Source organism: Molothrus ater, chromosome 6 (assembly GCF_012460135.2).
Source record: "Molothrus ater isolate BHLD 08-10-18 breed brown headed cowbird chromosome 6, BPBGC_Mater_1.1, whole genome shotgun sequence".
In the NCBI taxonomy this organism is placed as follows: Eukaryota; Metazoa; Chordata; class Aves; order Passeriformes; family Icteridae; genus Molothrus; species Molothrus ater.
Genome location: NC_050483.2, coordinates 10,667,320 through 10,686,759, shown reverse-complemented (window position 1 = coordinate 10,686,759; position 19,440 = coordinate 10,667,320). Strand labels below are relative to the sequence as shown.

At 35.9% G+C, this 19,440-nt stretch overlaps 1 protein-coding gene across 1 annotated transcript in view; it reads right to left on the bottom strand.

Moving 5' to 3' along the window:
* The window catches only part of IRAG1 (inositol 1,4,5-triphosphate receptor associated 1), a 57,424-nt gene that overhangs the window by 8,252 nt on the left and 29,732 nt on the right, over nt 1-19,440 (bottom strand). The window contains exons 5-18 of the mRNA XM_036385073.2: nt 17,249-17,349; nt 15,967-16,037; nt 14,452-14,625; nt 13,445-13,522; nt 12,925-12,974; nt 12,471-12,512; nt 11,309-11,899; nt 9,437-9,515; nt 6,925-7,045; nt 6,042-6,072; nt 4,820-4,960; nt 2,662-2,793; nt 1,873-2,014; nt 1,171-1,220 (exon numbers count right to left, since the gene is read on the bottom strand). Coding sequence (XP_036240966.1) covers nt 1,171-1,220; nt 1,873-2,014; nt 2,662-2,793; nt 4,820-4,960; nt 6,042-6,072; nt 6,925-7,045; nt 9,437-9,515; nt 11,309-11,899; nt 12,471-12,512; nt 12,925-12,974; nt 13,445-13,522; nt 14,452-14,625; nt 15,967-16,037; nt 17,249-17,349 — 1,803 coding nt within the window. The remainder of the gene's footprint in view (nt 1-1,170; nt 1,221-1,872; nt 2,015-2,661; nt 2,794-4,819; nt 4,961-6,041; nt 6,073-6,924; nt 7,046-9,436; nt 9,516-11,308; nt 11,900-12,470; nt 12,513-12,924; nt 12,975-13,444; nt 13,523-14,451; nt 14,626-15,966; nt 16,038-17,248; nt 17,350-19,440) is intronic.

Below are 19,440 nucleotides of genomic sequence, written 5' to 3'. Positions count from 1 at the left end.
ATACTGGGGAAAGTGCCAGTGTCACAATGACTGGAAATAATGAAGTCACACAAAACTCTTATCTTGCTATGTCCCTATTATGATATACTGTACCCACTACGATCTCTTAATTACATGTAAACATATAATTAATATGTTAGATAGCATCATGCAACACTGCGTATATTTCCCAAAGACCATAAAAATTCTTCTTATGACAACCACCTGCTAATTGTAACAATATATTCTAGCTCAAGTACAGATTATGTAAATTTTTGCTGTCATTTGGTAAGTAGCCAAACGCTTCATCTTGTAGCATCTATGTAAATCTATGCTTGCAGCTAAGTAAAAACATCAAAACACTTATAGCATCTAACAGCTTTGTTTTAGTGCATATCCAAACACTTCTAAGATTCTGCTCTTTAGACAACTCTACAGGTAAGGAGTGAATACAGCTTTAGTGAATATTTAGGAGTCACTCCATGATTCTGATTCTAGACAAAACCAACCATACCTATTAATTAATGACAATATTATTTAATGTACTCCTGAAAAAACTACTCTGGGAAGTCTGCAGCCACAGTAGGCAGTCCATTCTAGTGTTTGGATTCTTTTTCTCCTTATCTTTATTATTTGGACTCATCCCCGTTAAATTTAGTCTTTTTTTGAGACCTCTGCTTCAACCTATGGGGTTCTCATTCTGAAATCCCATCTTGCCCTCTGCATGCTCCGTGCTGTAATTCTTTATACCCAACACTCAGAGGTGGCAGGAATAAACCAAACCTAAAGAACTACAATCTAGTCAAATAAAAATATGAAAATAAACAGTAGAGTGAGTATAACGCACCTGGTCACCAAATTTCATAATGGTCATACTGGGACTCATGCCTCCCAAGTCAGTGGTTGTTTTAGCAAGGTTTGTGATGGAGTTTATCTCCAGCACTTTTAAGTTTTACAGAAATAAAAACCCCGAGAATTTCACATCAGGCACTACCATTATTGCACAAAGCCATACTAAGTCATGTATCCAAAATTGCAAAGCACATGCAAGAAATTGCATAAACGATATTGAGAATTTACCAGCACTGTTTGACCACAGCCAAAAGAACTGAGTATAGACAAAGAACTGAGTATATAGAAGAAGAAATTTTACTACATAAAATGTTAGCTTTCTTTATATTGCAGAAATACCTTTCCAACAGTGAGAGACATGGATCTAGATGAACGAGGAACCCCATCTTCTGCATAGGAACAAAGATAAAGAACAGTCTTAGAATATGAGTATCTCTAAATAATATTAATATAACCCTTGCTAATATTTCAAACGCAGATACAGTATATTTACACAGGATCTGTGACCATGTATTTATTGTCATACAGTATTGCCATACAGCTGTCTTCTCAATCACGCCTGCACAAGAAATTTTTTGAAATAATTGCAAATAACCAAATCAGTACTATTTTCACTGAATCAGGGAAAAACCCCACTATTGGCCTCCATATACAAGTTCTCACAAAGGAAAATCCTCAGATTTCAGTTTCCAGCAAAGGAAAGAAGAGGTCATTAAAAAAAAAAGGGTTTTTAATAATGAAATTTTGCCTGACCTGAAAGGTAGTTGCATTAAAATTGTGCAGAGTACATGGATTTGCAAGAGGTCATGAGGAAATATGATTGGATCTCATCAGAATTTGGCAAGTGATAGTGATTCCAAATTACTGTACTATAGCATTAAGTATGGCTCATATGAAACATCTTATTTCTGTAACTTTTGAAAATCTACTCCTGTAGATGAGAACTTATGAACAGGTTTCACAATATTTAAATCATTAACAGCACCAACATCTCTCTGAATTAGAGGCAAGAAAAATCCTTAATTTTTTATTTTTCTTTACCAGATGCACCATAGGTTCTGCTAGAATTCTGATTGGCAAGTTTCTTGAACTCCATTAGTTCAGCATGATCCTTTTCATATGTCCTTTTCAGATTTTCCACATACTGCATCATTACTTCTGTTGCCTTTGACATACGCTTCTCCTAAGGAAGAAAAGAAGGAAATAGCCAGGTAACCTCTACACATCTCCAACAAATCATTTGCCTCTACATGTATGCTCTATATCAGGGCTAAATCTGGAGCTGTTGTTCTTAAGGAAATATTGGTGCCTCCGTGAGCAAAAATTCCGAAGATAGTTAGAATACTTATAGAAGTATTATATTCTGTGAAATGCATTTGAATTGCATTGTGAAATGCAAGTATTGATGTGTTCTTATTTATACTCACTCTGTTCTCATACTCTTTGTAATTGACTGAGTTATTGCCAAAGGCAAGTGACTGAATTAGATGAGTTTTTCGACCCAGATAAGTTGTTTTCTTTTTTTCTTAATATTTTTATTATGTGCTGCACTGATTTGAAATTAGTTTCTTGTGATGCATCTGTAGCTCTGAATAAAATATATGCTCCTGTTGTACAGACATTAAATAGCTTAATGGGCAATCTTTCTGCCGTTGGAGTTCTATTTCCAGGCTGCAGGGGTGTGTTACCTGACACTACAACAGATGTTTTTAATCTGTCAGAATGGCAAATAAAACTCAGAGGGTGAACACAACCTCTAGCCCAGGCTGGCCAAGAGTGCACCTGTGGATCCAGGATAGAGTTAAACACTAAACACCGGGATGTCCTCACCTGGCGAACGGCTCCGACCATCTCTGCGCGGCTGGAGAGCCTGGCAGCCAAACGCCGCAGCACCGCGATGTCCTCCAGGAGCTTCTGGTAGGCTTCCCTGTGCTCATAGTGGTGCCACAGGTGAGCTGAAGACTGAAGCAAAAACACAGTAGCTTTATCAGCATGTTTTTAGTTCAAATGGAGCGGCCAGAGCCTCAAAATGGGGTCTAAATGTCCAGGCAGAACTCCTCATGGAGAGATTAGCCCCAGAGGGGTGCCAGCACTGCCACCACACCCAGCTCAGAGTGCTGCTGCTGCCCTGGTGCTTCACTGCAAGCTGCAGGAACACAGTTTGAGGCATTAGAGAGGTCTCAGCACATTTGTGATACTTCCATTCTGAAATCTGTAGTGAAACATGCTCTGCTACCTGTGAGCTCTACAAATGCCGAGTTCATTTCAACTAGCACTAAAAATGATTGCTGAGGGACAAAGGACATCCTAATTTTCTGGGCACAAGTATTAAGAAGGCCACACATGTTCTTTCAGTTCCATGATACTTCACTTATTTGGAAAATAAGACAGTCTCAAGAATTGCAATGCTACCTTGACAATAAATTGCAACCAAAATTTGACTGCAAGAATCAAAAAGAAATAAGGGAATATGTTTAGGAAAAATCATGCACAGAATTTCACAGTGTCCTTTTCTTTCTTGACAACTGTAACCTCCTTATTTTCTACAAAACATTGGAAATTCACGTAGATCAGCTTTTTCTTGAAATTAGGTTTCTGAATAACACATCAGTTAGCACAAGACTGATTAAAAAAGTCAGAAAGACTGGTAAAACTGTCACTGAGCCATAAAATCTGTGCCCGTCCTACAGAAATGAAGATAACCTCTCAATGAGATTAGAACAAGTCTAGGTCTAGTATGATAGAGATTTTACAGAAGCCATCACTGCTTTTAATCGCTTCTTAGTTTATTCCATTGTCCAGAGCAAAAGCTTTCATAGTGAAGGCAGTTTCCACTTTGTTATAAATCATGTAAAAAACCTTGTAAAAGCCAGACTGTAGCATGTGAACTGCTTAAAGGAAGAAAATACTCATCACATCTGTCCCATGCTGGCAACATGAACCTTGGTGCTTAATTAGAGACTCTTGACAGAAATACACAGCAAATCTAACAGACTTAATTCAGTCTGAAAGCTCTGAGATTTAATAGGCTGTTTCTGCTTGCTCTTTACACAGGGAACAGAGGGAAGAGCAGCAAAATAGTCTCAACATTTTTTTTAACAGAAACAATAATTTGAAAATGGAGATTTGGAATTCCAGATGAAAAGATGTGATCACAATCTTTCTTTAATTCTATATTTTCTTACCTGATGATATTCTTGATAAAGGAAATGGGAGAATCATATGTTCTCTTCACTATTCTCAAAAGAATAGCAGCACCTCCCTGCAATAATGCATGCTGGGTCTAAGGCTATTTCCTTTATCAGCCTGGTGTGTAACCATCTCTCCCTTTATGCACAAAGACATGCACAGCACTTCAGTTGACATGTTGAGGCAATTTTTGTCGATTCAGTTAGAAAGCCTAGAGAAAGCTGGCAGGAAGGACTCAAACTACTGCTGTAAAGGAACACCAGGGACAGCTGGAATGAAAGTGTACTCAAAACCTGAGCCTGAGATAGTACCTATTCCTTAAGTATTCCTTGCTGTTTCCTTTCACACAGCCTGCCTTCTAGTATTTGCAGTTAAGAGGCCTTTCAAGTTACAGATCTCAGGATTCAAGTTTCAAATAATTTTGGTATCTTTCATATCTGGACACTTCAAATTTACTGCTAAAGGTCTTGCTCAGGAGAGCATGGATTAGTGCTCCAACTGCAGTTCTGAATGCTCTTAGCTATGTCACAGGCTTATTTCAAGAACTGAACAGCAAATTCCTAGTATTTATTCCTGAAATCTGCTAGACCAGGGAAGCATGCCCTAGGCATTTCCAGCAATGCTGGCCCACTCTGGCAGAATATGCCCTCTCTCAGAGTAGTAGGCAGCTCATGGCAAGAAGTCTGAGCAGCAGAAAATGAAGTTTTGGGGCTGAATTTACAAGTCAAACACATTCGTGATGTTTGTGCACTTCCAGGTACATTACAGTTCAGGAAAAGAATTCCCATAGTTTCCTTACCGTAATGGCTGCTTTAAAGTTTTCCAGTTCCTTCTCAGCATTCTCTTCAGTAAGATTTCTCTCTCTCTCTGCCTGCTGAATTCTAGATTCCAATGTATAACTATCATTTCTAAAGGCCAAGGAGAGTTGTACAAATACATTCTGTTTGGATTAAAAAAAGGTATTTTCCACTAAGTCTCACAGTAATATAATTTTAAATAACAACTTATGAATAAAGTATATGTTTAACTGACTTTGCTGCTTAAATAAGTATTGCAACAGAAAATTGAAAGTATTTTCAAATTTGTTTTCTTTGAAAAATCCACTGAATTTCCACTGAAATAGGAATAATGAATGTGTTGCTGCCTCTTTTCCTGAATGTTTTTCTAGGAGCTCTGTGGGGCAGAGACAAAATGAAGGAAGCAGCCTACCAGAAGCACCAGAATCACAATGGATCTGTTTTCTAGCTGCACTTCCTCCAAGGGTCCCCAAGGTTTTTAAACAGATAGTCTGTGCAGAGGAAGTCCAGGGATGAGCTCATCATGAGCATTGTTTTATCTAAGGGATAAACACCTACCCCTGGAGCCAGCAAAAGATGAAGCGCTAACATTTTTATTCTCTTGCACCCTGCTTTTAAAGATTATTTCTTTCTTTACCAGAGTTTACTCATTTCTTAGGATTAATACTTTGCAAAGCACAAGGCACCAACAGCTCCAGTAGATTGCAGTGTTGTAAAAAAAAAATCTTTTTCTTGACTGGTATGTGATTTAAAAAATACAAGAACTAAATGCTACAAGCTAGACCTGCAAAAAAATTATTGGCTTGAACTGAGAAAGCAAAAATTATGTAAACTAACAGCAGGATATTATTAAAAAATGCCCCAAAGCTCATATTAGCCAATAGAAATGCAATTTAAATTGCTGGGTTTCTGGTCTTATTTAATATCTTTTTTTTACTACTTTAGAATATTAAAACTATTTCCAAAGTGAATTACTATTTTATTATGAACAACACAAACAAATATTTTGCTTACTCCTACTCTGTTGTTTTACAATTTCTATTGCTCACATTTCACAAAATTGTTATCTTGATGGAGTTCAATGTGTTTTGTTGTTGGGTTTTTTTTAATGAGAAATATATTTTAGGGGAAAAAAATCACCCCATTACCTCATTCTAATAACCACACTTCGACTTAAAATAATCACTTAAAATTGGAACACGTCTAAAATAATAGCATACTTACCTCAACTTCTTTTTCAGTGAGTGGTGGGGAGCTAGAAATAAAAGTAAAAAATTTCACATTTTAATGAGTTTTTTTCTCTTAGAACAAAGCTATTCTAATACTTAACTGAACAACAAAATTATATTTGAGTTTCCAGAGTTTTCCACTACTTTTCTGTATTGATTACAATCAAGCAATGGTCTCTCAGAAGTTCTTCACCTCATGCATTCATTTATACATAATAATGTATATAACAATTCATTCACCATAAATGTTAAATATTTATTTCACCTGCACAGAGAATCCTTATTGACAGTTCAGAAAACCGAAGGCTCTGGTGGTTTTGGTACATAACCATGTGGCTGAATGGAGGAATAATTTTTGGCTGAATAAATTTGGGATTGTTTATTGTTTTAATGTCTCAGAAAGTCCAAATCAGTGAATTCACAAGTGAGTGCTTCAACTACATTTGCAAAATAAACTCAGTTTCTCTAAAAAATTGTCACCTGCAGAAAAACTGCAGAACTCTTACATGCCCAAATTCTACCATTGGAAAGCATCATCTGGCCTGATTATTTTCATGGGGGTGAGAAATAATATTTTCAATATGAGTACATATCTGCAGCAGCAGTCCTGGAAACCAGGAATGGAAAAATCTGTATAAAAATCTACCTGTAGCATGCAATTAAGGTTTAAGACTTTTTATGTAGAACTCAAACTAATTTTAAAAGTTGGCGAATTACTGGAAGCTGGTGCATTCCCCAGAAATTTTCAGTAAATCTGTGTTGCACATTTTAAGATGCAACAATTTATCTCCCTATGAATGGAGGGAAGGGAAGTTGGCTGGAGACCATTAGTGTGCCTTCTCCTGGATGATGTATTTCCACTTCTAATGAGCTTTTACCTTCCTGGAAGCGATTTGTGCACTCTCAGTTTTCGCAGCAATACATCAGGAATGCTGGGCATGACATCAGAGCTGCTCTTTGTCTCTTCCTCTTCAGTGGGGGAAGGGAGAGGTGAAAGGCCTAAAGACATTTTCAGATTAAAAAAATTATGTTACTTGAAAAGTCACACATTCTTTTCTAGAATATTTTAGCTGAGATTTTGTAATAGAACACTGTCATTTTCTAAGGCTTTAAATGCCACCTGCCAAGATGAAGTGTAGTGTAATGTGCCATACTACAGATTTTGTACACCATTTATTGTTATAAATTACATCAGGTACCTGTTTGCACTGTATGGCAATTGAAACAGGATATCAAGTTATACTTACATTCTCCAATTCTATTACTTTCATAAGGACCAAGACATAACTAATATTTTTTTTTATAATTCATGTTACTTAGCCTCTGTATTTTCATTTTATTTAGTTTCACATATATTAGTTCCCTTATCTCCTTCTGTCTTACCAGAATTTCATGAAGGACTCTCCTGTAGGAAAGGCAGATTCCCCAGCCTGAATCCCAGACTTGGGAAGGAATCTTTGAACAGTTCTTCTGTTCATAAGTTTAACAGAAGGATTCTTAGACTTGCCATGTAATTAGTGTGTAAATCTGGAGAGCATTAACATGAAAGATGGAACAGAAGGGGAGATTCTTTCCAGCTACATTTTAGTTCTGTGCATTTGCCTTATATTAAAAAATTCCAACATTTACTTAAGAGCAGGCACATGCATCCCCATAAAACCCAGCCTGACACCAGAATTAATGCATTCCACTTAGCTAGTGTAGATGCAGAGTTGTGTTTGCTCAGATGGTGACAGTAACTTGTCATTGATAAAAACCATGATGGAGACAGTACATTGGATTCATAACAGTAATAATGGAGTATCTGACTATTTCCTATTGTTTAAGCAAAATTACCACTCCAGTTGAAAAGGTGGCTTCTCTGACAATGTAAGGAAGTAGGTCTCCCTAACAAATTAACTAAGAATTTGACCCCTTGCTTGTTTTCCCCACTGAGGACAAGGAGTTGACCCTTAAAGTTCTGGCTACCATTTAGATAACTTACTGGACTAGAAAAAGCTTGTGATACTCATGAGATCCACGTTGAGAAGCTGGATAAAATAATCTTTATCTTAATCACAATGTTTTCCTCAAGACTTCCAAACCTGCCAAAATTACGTAGCAGGCTGGTAAATCAGCAACTATTTTATAGTTTCAAACAGAGCCTGCTAAATTATTTCTGGGAAATTATATATTAACAGAGTGACAGGAATAATAGCATCACATCTAAGAATTCAAAGGTATAATCACTAAATATAGAGGACAAGAAGCCTTTTTTATCTTTATGCATTCACACTGAAAATGAATCCATTTCCAGACATAATGTGAAATGCAATATCTCAACCATCTCTCAGTGTAACAGGAACTTTAAGGCTGATGAGCTAGTCCCAGTGCAAATTCATGAATTAGTAAAATGTACAGTATTAAAAAAAATGTAATTTTCTTTGTATTAAACCTTGGACAATCAGTTTCAGCTCTTTTCATAATAACCATCTTCATTTCAGTTAATGTCACACTGAACAAGTTCTGAATTAACTACTTCCAAACAAATATATAGTTTTGGTTTGGATATTTAGGTTGATATATTTGGTTTAAATATTTTAGCTAAGCACTACTGCTATTTAATTCTTCCACATGTTGAATTATCCTCTGGTTCATATCTTTGCTCTTTACTCTCAATCTTTTTAGATGCAGCTACAAGCATCAAATCTTTTTTGCCTGTGTGAGATTGGAGAAAACATTTGGTGTCCGATTTCTTTTTCCTTATTTATGTAGAGTTTTAAGCCTTTTCCTTTATTTTTCCTTAAAAATCACAGAAATTGAAGTTAAAAAATCCTACTTACTGTAAGACATATTTTTCCAATCCTTCAAACACCTTTATGACTCTTTTCTGGCCTTACATTTTCTCATTCACATTGACATGGAAATGTGGACCAGAAGTGAAAATGCCATTTCAATACTTGTCACATACACTAAAATAATAATAATAATAAAAAAGGAATAAAGCATCCCATCTCTTATTTATACTCCCAGGGATCATATTCACCCTTATGACCATAATATCTTGCAGAAGTGACATCCATTGAATCCATCACTGCTGAAATGTTTTTATAGAAAGTTACTGAAACTTCAGTCCTACAGCTATTAGGTACAAGCCAGACTCCATTCCACATGTGCATCTTTTCCCTTGGTTATAACAATACCTACAGTATCTTCTTGGTTCAAATCATCAAGAAAACGAGGTACTATCCATTATCAGTCTCTCTCGTTCATCATTTATTACTGTTCTCCATGACTGCTTCAACTATTCTTGTGATTCAAGATTTTAAGCCTTTTTCTCCTCACTCCCACATAATAGTTATAAAAATCAGTATATACCAAACATTCTTTCCAGTTTTTATGATACTGCACCTTTTTCCTGTTCCGCTGCTTCACTAAGTTCAGGAAGTTTAAGTCCAACTAAATTTTGATTTCTCATCAAAATATGCTCCTGTGAAGAGAAACAATAATATTTCTAACTGAACTACAAATCTCAATTTAAATATCCCTGCCACATGTAAATAAAACACTTTAGTTCACAAACATAATAGAGATATTTGCATTATATTACAGTCAGATGCTCCATAACAGAATACTCATAAATTCACACACACTCTAGAATATTACATATTTCAAATTTCATACAGGCATTATTTTGAAAAATTGCTGGTCATGCAAACAAAGACTTGTGAAATGTGTCCCTTATTCAAGTAGATACGTAGAGTTTTGGTGAGAGCTTTAGTAACTGACAATAAAAAAAGCAATTTTGATATAGCCACAGTAATAACTAAGTATCCCAGATAACAGGAGAAATGCAGAAAATCTACATATGAGACTTTGCCACTTTGACTTTATTAAGACCAGAGCTTGGGTTGCTTCATTGTTACTGTGTTCTACCTCTATTCCTTGCAGGTAGGAAAAAATGCACTCTCAAGGATTAAACCTTGTTCTCTTATTTCTCCTTTTATCATCTCCTCATTTTCTTTCATATTCTCACATGTTTAAATTCACAAATAGCTGTTTTGGTTTATGAGTAGACAATTCCTACTGGAGACAGAGCTCAAATCTTGCCTAACTGGAATTACAGATCATCTTGAAAATTTTTTGTTATTCCCTTATTTGTGCTTAACAGCTTCTGGGTCATTCAAAATGATAGAATTAAAGAATTATAGAATGGCTTGGGTTGAAAGGCACCTTAGGGATCATCTGGCTACAAACCCCCTGCCATGGGCAGAGACACCTTTCACTGTCCCAGGCTGCTCCAAGCCCCATCCAGCCTGGTCTTGGACACTGCCAGGGATCCAGGGACAGCCACAGCTGCCCTGAGCACCCTGTGCCAGGGCCTCAGCACCCTCACAGAGAAGAATTGCTTCTGTAATTATATGGGTCCCTATGATCAAAACTTCCAGTACATACACACTAAGAATGTGTGTGTTATATCAACAGGAAGAGATGAATAATGAAGCTGCCATTCCCAAACAATACAATGGAATGAATTAACCAAAGTGCAGAATTGAGGTCCTCATCTGTCAGCCTTATATTCATCTTAAAATATTAACTACTGGGGGTTAAGGAAAATATCCTTATTAGGCTGTTCAGGAAAGTACCTGCTTTTTTTTTCCTTTCAAAAGTCATTATTAGCAATAGAGACATGTTTACTGCTTTCTTTTGGTGGTCTATCATTTCATGAAATTTCTGCTTTTTTTCCTAGGATTTAATTACTTACCATTTAGGAACTTATTTAACAACAGATTAGTCATTTAGAAGCTGACAGATTTGCAGCAGGTTATAATTAGGAACTGTAAATCTGGACATGCTTTACCTGCCCTTGCTGTCAGAGATCTCCAGTTCTACAGCTCTGAACACTTTGAGACATTTTCTGAGACAGTTCAATAATCAACTAATCATCACAAACCCATTTCCTGTCCTCTGAGATCTTGCAAATGTAAACATGCAAGAGGAGCACATGCATATGTATACCTTGAAGTACCACAGTGCACTTGATGCATACCTGAGGAGAACTAAGAGATAGAGTAATTCCATGGAATTTACTTACAGGTTACAATTTAGTCAAGTTGCAAAAGAAAAACATGATACAATTCTGTACTGATTATGCTGAAACTGTTTCCCATTTTATCACTGTATGTTTCTTGAAGTGATAAAAATAATACTAAACAGGTTGAAAGATTAATAGAGTATGAAAAAGACTTTTTAAAACAGGATACAACTGATGACAGGACTTACCTCTCTGAGCTTTGTCAGCTTCTGCATTCGAACTGGCTGAACTTGGATTTGAAGATCTTTGAATGCTTTTAACTGATTGCTGGATTTATTACCAAGAAAGCTTTTATCTTCCTCAGATGGTAATTTTAAAGGGGTTTTCTCTTTCTGTCCAGGCTCCAAGCTATCCCAGGACACAGCCCGTAATAGAGGAGGACGCAGTCCACACAGTTTAAATTCTGGTTTACATGGAACTTTATGAGCCCTCATTTCTAGAACAGGAATTTTTAGCTTTGAGTCCATATTTCCTATTCCTGCTCCTGGTAGATGGGTTCTTAAAGGAACATCATTTTCTTTCCCTTTCTTGAGGAATGATTTTCCAAGTTCATTTTCACAAACATTCATGCAAGTATTAAGAGACATTCTGCCACCATCACCAGCTGAAGGGGAGAACTTAGGTAAAGTATCCATATGTTTACGTGGATCAAAGTTCTCCTTTTGGTCTGAGAGCTTCTCTTTGGAGTTTTCAAAGCCAGCAGAACGAGGAACCAACCTTCCCTGAGAAATCTTTCTTTGATCATTCTGCCTTCGATCAATTAATCCTTTTGCAGCATTCTGAAAGTACAGGGACACACATGAAACAGAGAATCAAGTCCAGATTCCTCTTTTCCCCTGCCCAAGGACAGATTTTCATTGTAAAAAGCCATTTCCTTTTCAGTGACATTTGCTTTTGGATATGTACTGTTGACAAAAGAAATAATTTTTAAAAGGCACTTAAAGAATATTGACTTTGGAATCTCCTCTCTGAACTTTTGAGTTAACCTCTCCCATTCCAGAGTCCATTACATCAATCCTCCTAAAGCCAAGCTCCTCAGCATGTTAACGTCTTGGAAAGTCTAAACCACTGACATACACCACAATGGCTATAGTAGATACTTTTACTTTAAAGTTACTTAGTATATTGATTTTAATTGAGCTAGAGCAGGGGGCATGATAGGATGGAAAGATCAAGTGGTAAGCCCACTGTCCTACACTTCTTTTGCAGGTGCTTCATAATTTCTTAAAGTATTCTAATTTTTTTTTCACCAGTGAACAATCTTTCAGCATTTTCAGTCCCATCAATAAATCATATGTGTGCTAAGACAAACCAGCAGACTGTGTTCAGCTCTCAATGTGAAACACTTACCTCTGCAGTTTGCCTGTCATCCTCTTTCACAATTCTGTTATTCTAGCAAAAAAAAAAAAAGAAAAGAAAAAACTGTTTTACAAGGTTATCTTTCACACCTATTCTACAATCATACTAATGGCTGAACATTGAATCTCATTTTTTACATTACTAGTTGTATTTATTTATGAAATAACTTCAGGGATTAGCTTTTTCATAGATTAGGGTTATATTGCCTCTTTTTCTATTTTCTACACTTAACAAATCTTATGATCTTTCAGGTCTTGTTGCTGCATAGATTTCTGTCTTCAGACTAAATATTTAGCCCTTGCTGTACAGAGAAAGTACCGTAATCCAATTTTGGTCTCTAAAATGGTATTCCAAACATACAATTTTTATCAGGGACTAAAAGGGCAGCATACTAAAATAGAGTACTGTAATAACCAGATTATTGCACAGACTATTCAGCTCTTACCTGCCCAGGAGATACTGACTCAAAACTAGTGGTTGTGCATGCATCAGACCCTGAAATATACACATATAATTAGGGCATATCCTGATATTTTGCTCCAAACTTTTACTATTCTAGCATTAACAAATACATATGTGCACAGTTTCCCATAACACACGAAGGACAAAAATTCAAATGCCAAAAATACTATTAAAAAAGAAAAAAAAATCAGGCATATACCAAGTGAAAGATCATTAAATCCTCTCAAAACTCTGTTATTCATAAAATTTAAAAAATAGAACATGTGAACTTGTAACACCGCAGGAATAAAAATACTATAAAAATAACTATATGCAAAAAATATATTTTGTATGCATTAAGGAACTTAACATATTCAGGACTAGATGCTTAAATCTACTCTTCTCAAGAAATACTAAACAAATACTTTTTTGGTGAGCTTTTATAAGTTAAAGTTTGAGCCTGCAAATGATTGGATTTGATGATCTTAGAGGTCTTTTTCCCCCTTGATTCATGATCATTTTACCTGATGGAAGTGGAGGAGTGAGAGAGTTGCTCCAAGATGCTATGGGTGAAACTTTAGGACTAAGAGTAGGGGAAACTGCTTCATTAGAACAAAGACATAAACAAAATGAAAAGGTGATTTTACTTCCTAGGCTTGTACCTTTTGTGTTTTTAGAATTCAGATGAGATTAAAACATCAATATCATAGTCATGTGTTTGTCCAGAACCTGACAAGTCATTTTAATTGCCAGGTTGTACTTGGCAATTAGGAGTTTAGAGCATGTTTCATGTCTTATACTCATCAAAATTTGATAAATTTCTATTGATACAGGGAATACTTGCTCTCCTCAGTTTTCTCATACTGTAAGCACTGAGGGGAGACAGCACAAGAGAAGATTCATGAAGAATTTAGGATAAAAGAGAGATGATATATAGTTGTGGGGGTTTTTTCCCTCCAGAGAGTGTCAAGCCAATTGTAAGACAGAATTTTGTTTGAAATGGCATTTCAAAGCAAAATAAAAGTCCTATTTCATGGTAAAATGGCATTTTGTTCCAGTTTTAAAACACTTCACATAAAAGGAAAAGTAATTTCAATTGACATTCTAAAACAAAACATTTTATTTTGCTGTTTTTAAAGGAGGTTCTGAGCCATAAACTAAGGTAAAAGGACATGTTCAGGATATGAGGCAGTGTAATTGTGTCTGGAGGGAATGTGTTTTCAGCAGGATGAATCTAGCCACTAGAATTTCATTTAAACAACAATTTGTGACCATTTTTCACTTTTCAATAGAAATATTTCATTCATACACTGTTTGCAGTGTAACTTTACACCATTTTACCCTGACACATCTGGGTACATGGATGGGGCATTTCTGGTTTTGTGGAACCTTGTGGAGGACGTGAGGGGTTCTGGCCTTCAAATTAGTCAAGTGCATGGCAACAGCAGCAATGTATAGATTGCAGGAGATGTTTGCCTTTAGAGATGTTTGAAGGAGAGTATAAAATATGGTTATCAAGATCTGCCCCTACCTGTGGGTGACTCTGAGAGGCTGCTTCTTGACTTTCTGCCTCTGCGTGTTAGGAACCTCTCACTCACTTTCTTTGCTTCTTCTAACAATTCAAGGTTCTTCTTTTTGTCTTCCTCTGATATTTTGACATCTGGTAGTGGATCATTCACCAGATCAATCACATGACCACTACTGTCTGTGTAGAAAATGTTAGAATTAGAGCTGGACCTTCCATTTCCAGGTATATTGTGGCATGTAAGAGCAACTAGTTCAAAACAAGCCTCTAAATTTATACCTATAAATTTAGCTTTGAGCTTGCATGAAACAAAAAATTGTCTGCTCATTTCTTATGTTGTTACAATCTCAAGTTTAGAGCAAGTCCTCAAAACCACAGGTAACCCACTAAGATTAATTCACTGTGATCAAAAATTCTCTGAATATGTGAAACTGGCTTTTCCAGCTGTGTCTTCAATGCAGTTTTTCTCATTTCTAAATAAAAGTGCCATTAGATCCATCTCAACTAACAGTAATGGCATTTCTGTTGCAGACTGAGCTTCTACATGGAGTTTTCATGTTCAGTTTTTCATGGTTAAGAACCTGACAAACTCAGCCAGCAAAGATTTATGCACAGTAGTTTTAACAATTAATTTAACACTTCATTAATCTGTGGCATTTAAATTGGTTGAAAACACTAAAGTTTGAGCACCAATTTTTACAATTCTCCAGTCTATGATGCAGCAAAGAGAGCAGGCAGTTGTCAGAAAGGCCCTTTCTGTGTGAGTCGGTATAAATGGCTTTTATGAACATCTAAGAACAGCTTGGGTGAGGGGGAGGAAAGTCATCAGGTAATATGAGAAAAATATTTTAAAATTTGACATAAGAGCCATTACAGAACCATCAGTTTTCAGAAAAGCTAAGGATTTAATCAAGCAGCAAAAACTCAAGAGTTTTTTGTTTGTGGGTGTGGAGTTGTTTCACTATTGGTTTTTGATTTATTTTTTGAGGGGGAGAGAGAAGTCCTTTGGCTTTAATTTCCTTAAATTTAGTTCAATTTCAAGGATGTCAAAAACTATACTTACAGATTGAATATTCTAAAGCAATCTATTTTCAGTGAAATATCTGGTTTGGCTTAAACTCAAATTTGTGTGTTGGAAGTTTGAGAGACAAGACCTCCCCCATGACACTTTCCCTGGGCCAACAAAAGAGAAGCTCAAGTGTAGCAAAACCGGTATTTTGTATTCTACGAGAAATAAAGCATGTATAAGTTGAGCCTTCTAAAGATGTTAAGCTAATGCACCAATTAACAACTTCCTCAAAGTAACAATGTGTGCATTTCCCTAAATTGGTCTGCATGCAGTCCACTTATGAACTCATGATCATAATTCAACATCCCAGCAGCATTCCCTGTGTATGCATTACACAGTGTGCACAGGGAAAAAAATCGTGGTCAATACTGTCAGACTCTCTATAGAGGTTTTCATTGCATGTCACATTTTCTGAGACTACATCCTAGCTGAAATGAATAATCACTTCTTACCAACAGAAGTCAGTGAACTTGTTGAATTCCTGGTGGCACGGTTAGAATGTCTCCTATGAGGACTCCGAGGCCTAGAGAGAAAAGTCAACACAAAAAAAATTATGGAGTATGGCACCAAAAAGAGATCCTAATTACCTATTAAAAATTAATATTAAAAAGAAAGCCCTTGGATTTAAAAATGACAAAAAGCATTTATTGCAGTTCCTCTCACCTCCAAACAACTGGAAAATGGAGGAGATTGTGGAAAGAAGGAAAATTGCAGAAATTGATGTAACAAAGAAGTTCTAAAATTTGCTATTAATCTCATTCATGTGAACCTGATTTCTTAGGAAAAAACCTCTACATTTCTTTAGATTATTACCATCACTTAAAAATAATGTAAGAATGGCATATAGCAAAAAAACCCCACAAACCCAAAAAAAACCAAACAAAAAACCCCACCAAAAAAAACCCCAAAAAACCCCACAAAAAACCGACCACCAACAAAAAAACCCCAAACGACTTAGTCTTGCTGAATTTTTACTGCTTCTTAAACTAAATTTTATGGCTAAAATAATTCCTTAGGCTCCCACATTGACACTCCCATACAATCTTTCTAAAGTGCAAACCAAGTAAAAGTCCCAAACAGCTGCAGAAATGTAAATACTGATCGTGCAAATAATTCTGCTTTTGAAGGGCTGCAGATAAATTCTGACTCTAAACTAATCTTGAAGTTTGGAGAAGCACACTTTCAAAAATACAAACAAATTATAGATTTACAAAATATATTTTTGATATGTTTTTTCCCCATGTTTTAAGTTTAGTGGCAGGTCAATAAAATTAAAAAGCCCAGGTCAGGAAGTATGCTTTATCAGAGTAAATATAGTAACTGAAAACTGAATTGAAGTTTTCAACTTCAAACAGGATTACTATTTCTATTCAATGACTTACTTTCACATATGCTTAACCTCAAGGTGGTATTCTTGTCCCATCTATGTGAATGGGCCCAAAACTTCTTCTAACCCCATTGTATTACAGTGCTCAAACTAGATAGTTAAGTTGTCCAACTCAGTGAGTGGGGTTGTCAGGCTCAGTATTCTCTGTAACTCTACTCTTTTAGTCTCAATTATATTCTTGTTCCTACACCCCACATCCCAAACACCACCCTCAAAATGCAAAGGCAATATGGCCAAATCACAGAGATGCAGCATTAATATTTTCATACAACATATATTTTGGAGCAATGTTTTAGAAACACAGCCCCTGAAATTTATGGATGGATTTGTAATGTATTATACAGTACCTGTTAACCAGATTTTTATCAATTTCTACATCTGGAGTGACGGCATTCTCTGGAAGAACAATAGAAGGTGTGCTGCATGCTGTCCCTTCAACAGTTGTGTCCTGAATGGTGTGTGACAAATATAAAAAAGTAGTTAAACAGAAATTGAAACCACTGAACATTGACTCTCTGTGTGGAAAACAATGTGGATTTCTCAATTTACCTAAAAAAGAAAAAGTAATTGAAATAAGAGATAATTAGCTGTAATTTGACAAAAGAAATGTGAATTAGAGGCCTATACTTAAATTACTCAAAAGACATGGAATATCTGTTTTCCTTAAAAACTTTTAATGCATGCAAGCCAAATTCAATAAGCATGGAGCTAATGAGAAAGCTTTAAAAAGGCAGACAGTCTGGTTTTGCACACAGCAAACCATTCCTCTAGTCAAGTACATGTCCAAGAGTCCAGTGAATTTATGAGCTGAATGCAAGAGTGAAAAGCAGCTCTGTATAACAGGGCTAAATTAAGCACACAAACGCTCCAAATGATAGTAATGTATAATGAAATCTTGAATAAACACAGTATTAAGTGTACACATGATACCTAAAACTCAAAAAAATAATTTAAAATTATCTTGTTAAGAGCTCCACATGATTTTCCCTCAAATTACTTGGAAACCTATTTTTTAAAATATAATCTAAATATTTAATAAAATATAATTTTAAGTGCTAAAAGAAACTGGCAAGCTGGTACTGAATATTAATATGTGCTTGCCTGCTTAAATGTGAGACCTTGCCTCAACAACTTAATCTCACACCTTCTGCATAATTATACCGTTCAGCTGAAGAAAAATAATCCATTTCCTGTGAGACATCACAAGTGGAGATGCATCAAGTTGGCATAAGTTAATGTGGATGTCTCATATGTGGTAAGAAAATGATTACTTCTACCCCAAGTACAGTGTTCTGATTAAAACCAGAAAACAGCTGAAGGGAAAGCTTCCCCCAGCAGAGGCAGTGGACTGCTGTCAAGTGACTTCTAAAATTTAAAGAATAATTTGTAAATTCTCAAATCCTAATTGTTCTACTAGGCACTGATATATATGAGAGTTTTGTTTTAGTTTGTTATTTGGAGTCTACAATTTCCTTGAAACTACATCCCAAAGCTTCACAAGAAATTCGTAAGGCAGGTAAGAAAAATCTGTTGCAATAGCACTAATTTAGGCATTAACAGAATGAATAAGTCACAGTTTAGTAAGTCAATTTTAGACTCTGGAAGTGTTCCAGAGGGAGGAAACTGGGTGGAGCTCTAAGCTACCTGCTCTAGCAGAAGGTCCCTGTCCCTAACAGGGCAACTGGAACTGCATGACCTTAAAGGTCCCTTCCATCCTAAACCATTCTATTCTATTCCCTAAGAAATATGATTGTTACTTGACTGCTAATTCCTGTCATTTACCATAGAACTCCTTGCAACATCTCTCCCAGTGATGCATTTTATTCTTGTTGAAATAACATATTTTCTGATCAAGTAAAAGGACTCTAGAATACATGGGAAATGGTATAATATTAAAATACATAGCAAAACCCTTTTGCCTCTCAAAGGCAATGAAATATGCCTTGATTTGGACACCTGAGTTAGGATTCTTGATTCTACTGTAAGTAGCATCGTTTTTTTACTAATTTTTTTTTCAAGCAGCTTCACACTTCCATACTCATAATTCTCATATGAACCGCCTTGGCAAGTTCACTTTGTCAGTCACAGGAGAGCAGGATGGGGAACATGCCAAGAAAACACTGTGAAGATTTAAATTTAGGAAAAATATCATTGCAATTCTGAAAATGTTAAAATCCCAAAGCATATGTGATTGAAATGCACAAGTGACATTTTATGACAATAGCTTGAAAGCAATTTTTAGTAATATCCTTAAAAATGTTAAAAAAGTGACAATACATTTTGTAAGTCACAAAGCTCAGCGACTCCCCTGCTTGTAGGGCAAAGCAGCTGAATACACATGCACAGTGTTTTTACTAATCTCATGACTGCCAGAAAGCAAAAACTTCTGAATGATGTAACAACAGCCTTGAAGTCACTCAAGCCCATTTTAGGACTCTAAAAACAGCTCATTAAAAAAAAAAAAAAAAAAAGAAAAAAAAATTTGCAGTCAAGGCTAGTTCAGGTCAGGTAGAAAACATTAATCCTGGTCAGCAGCTAT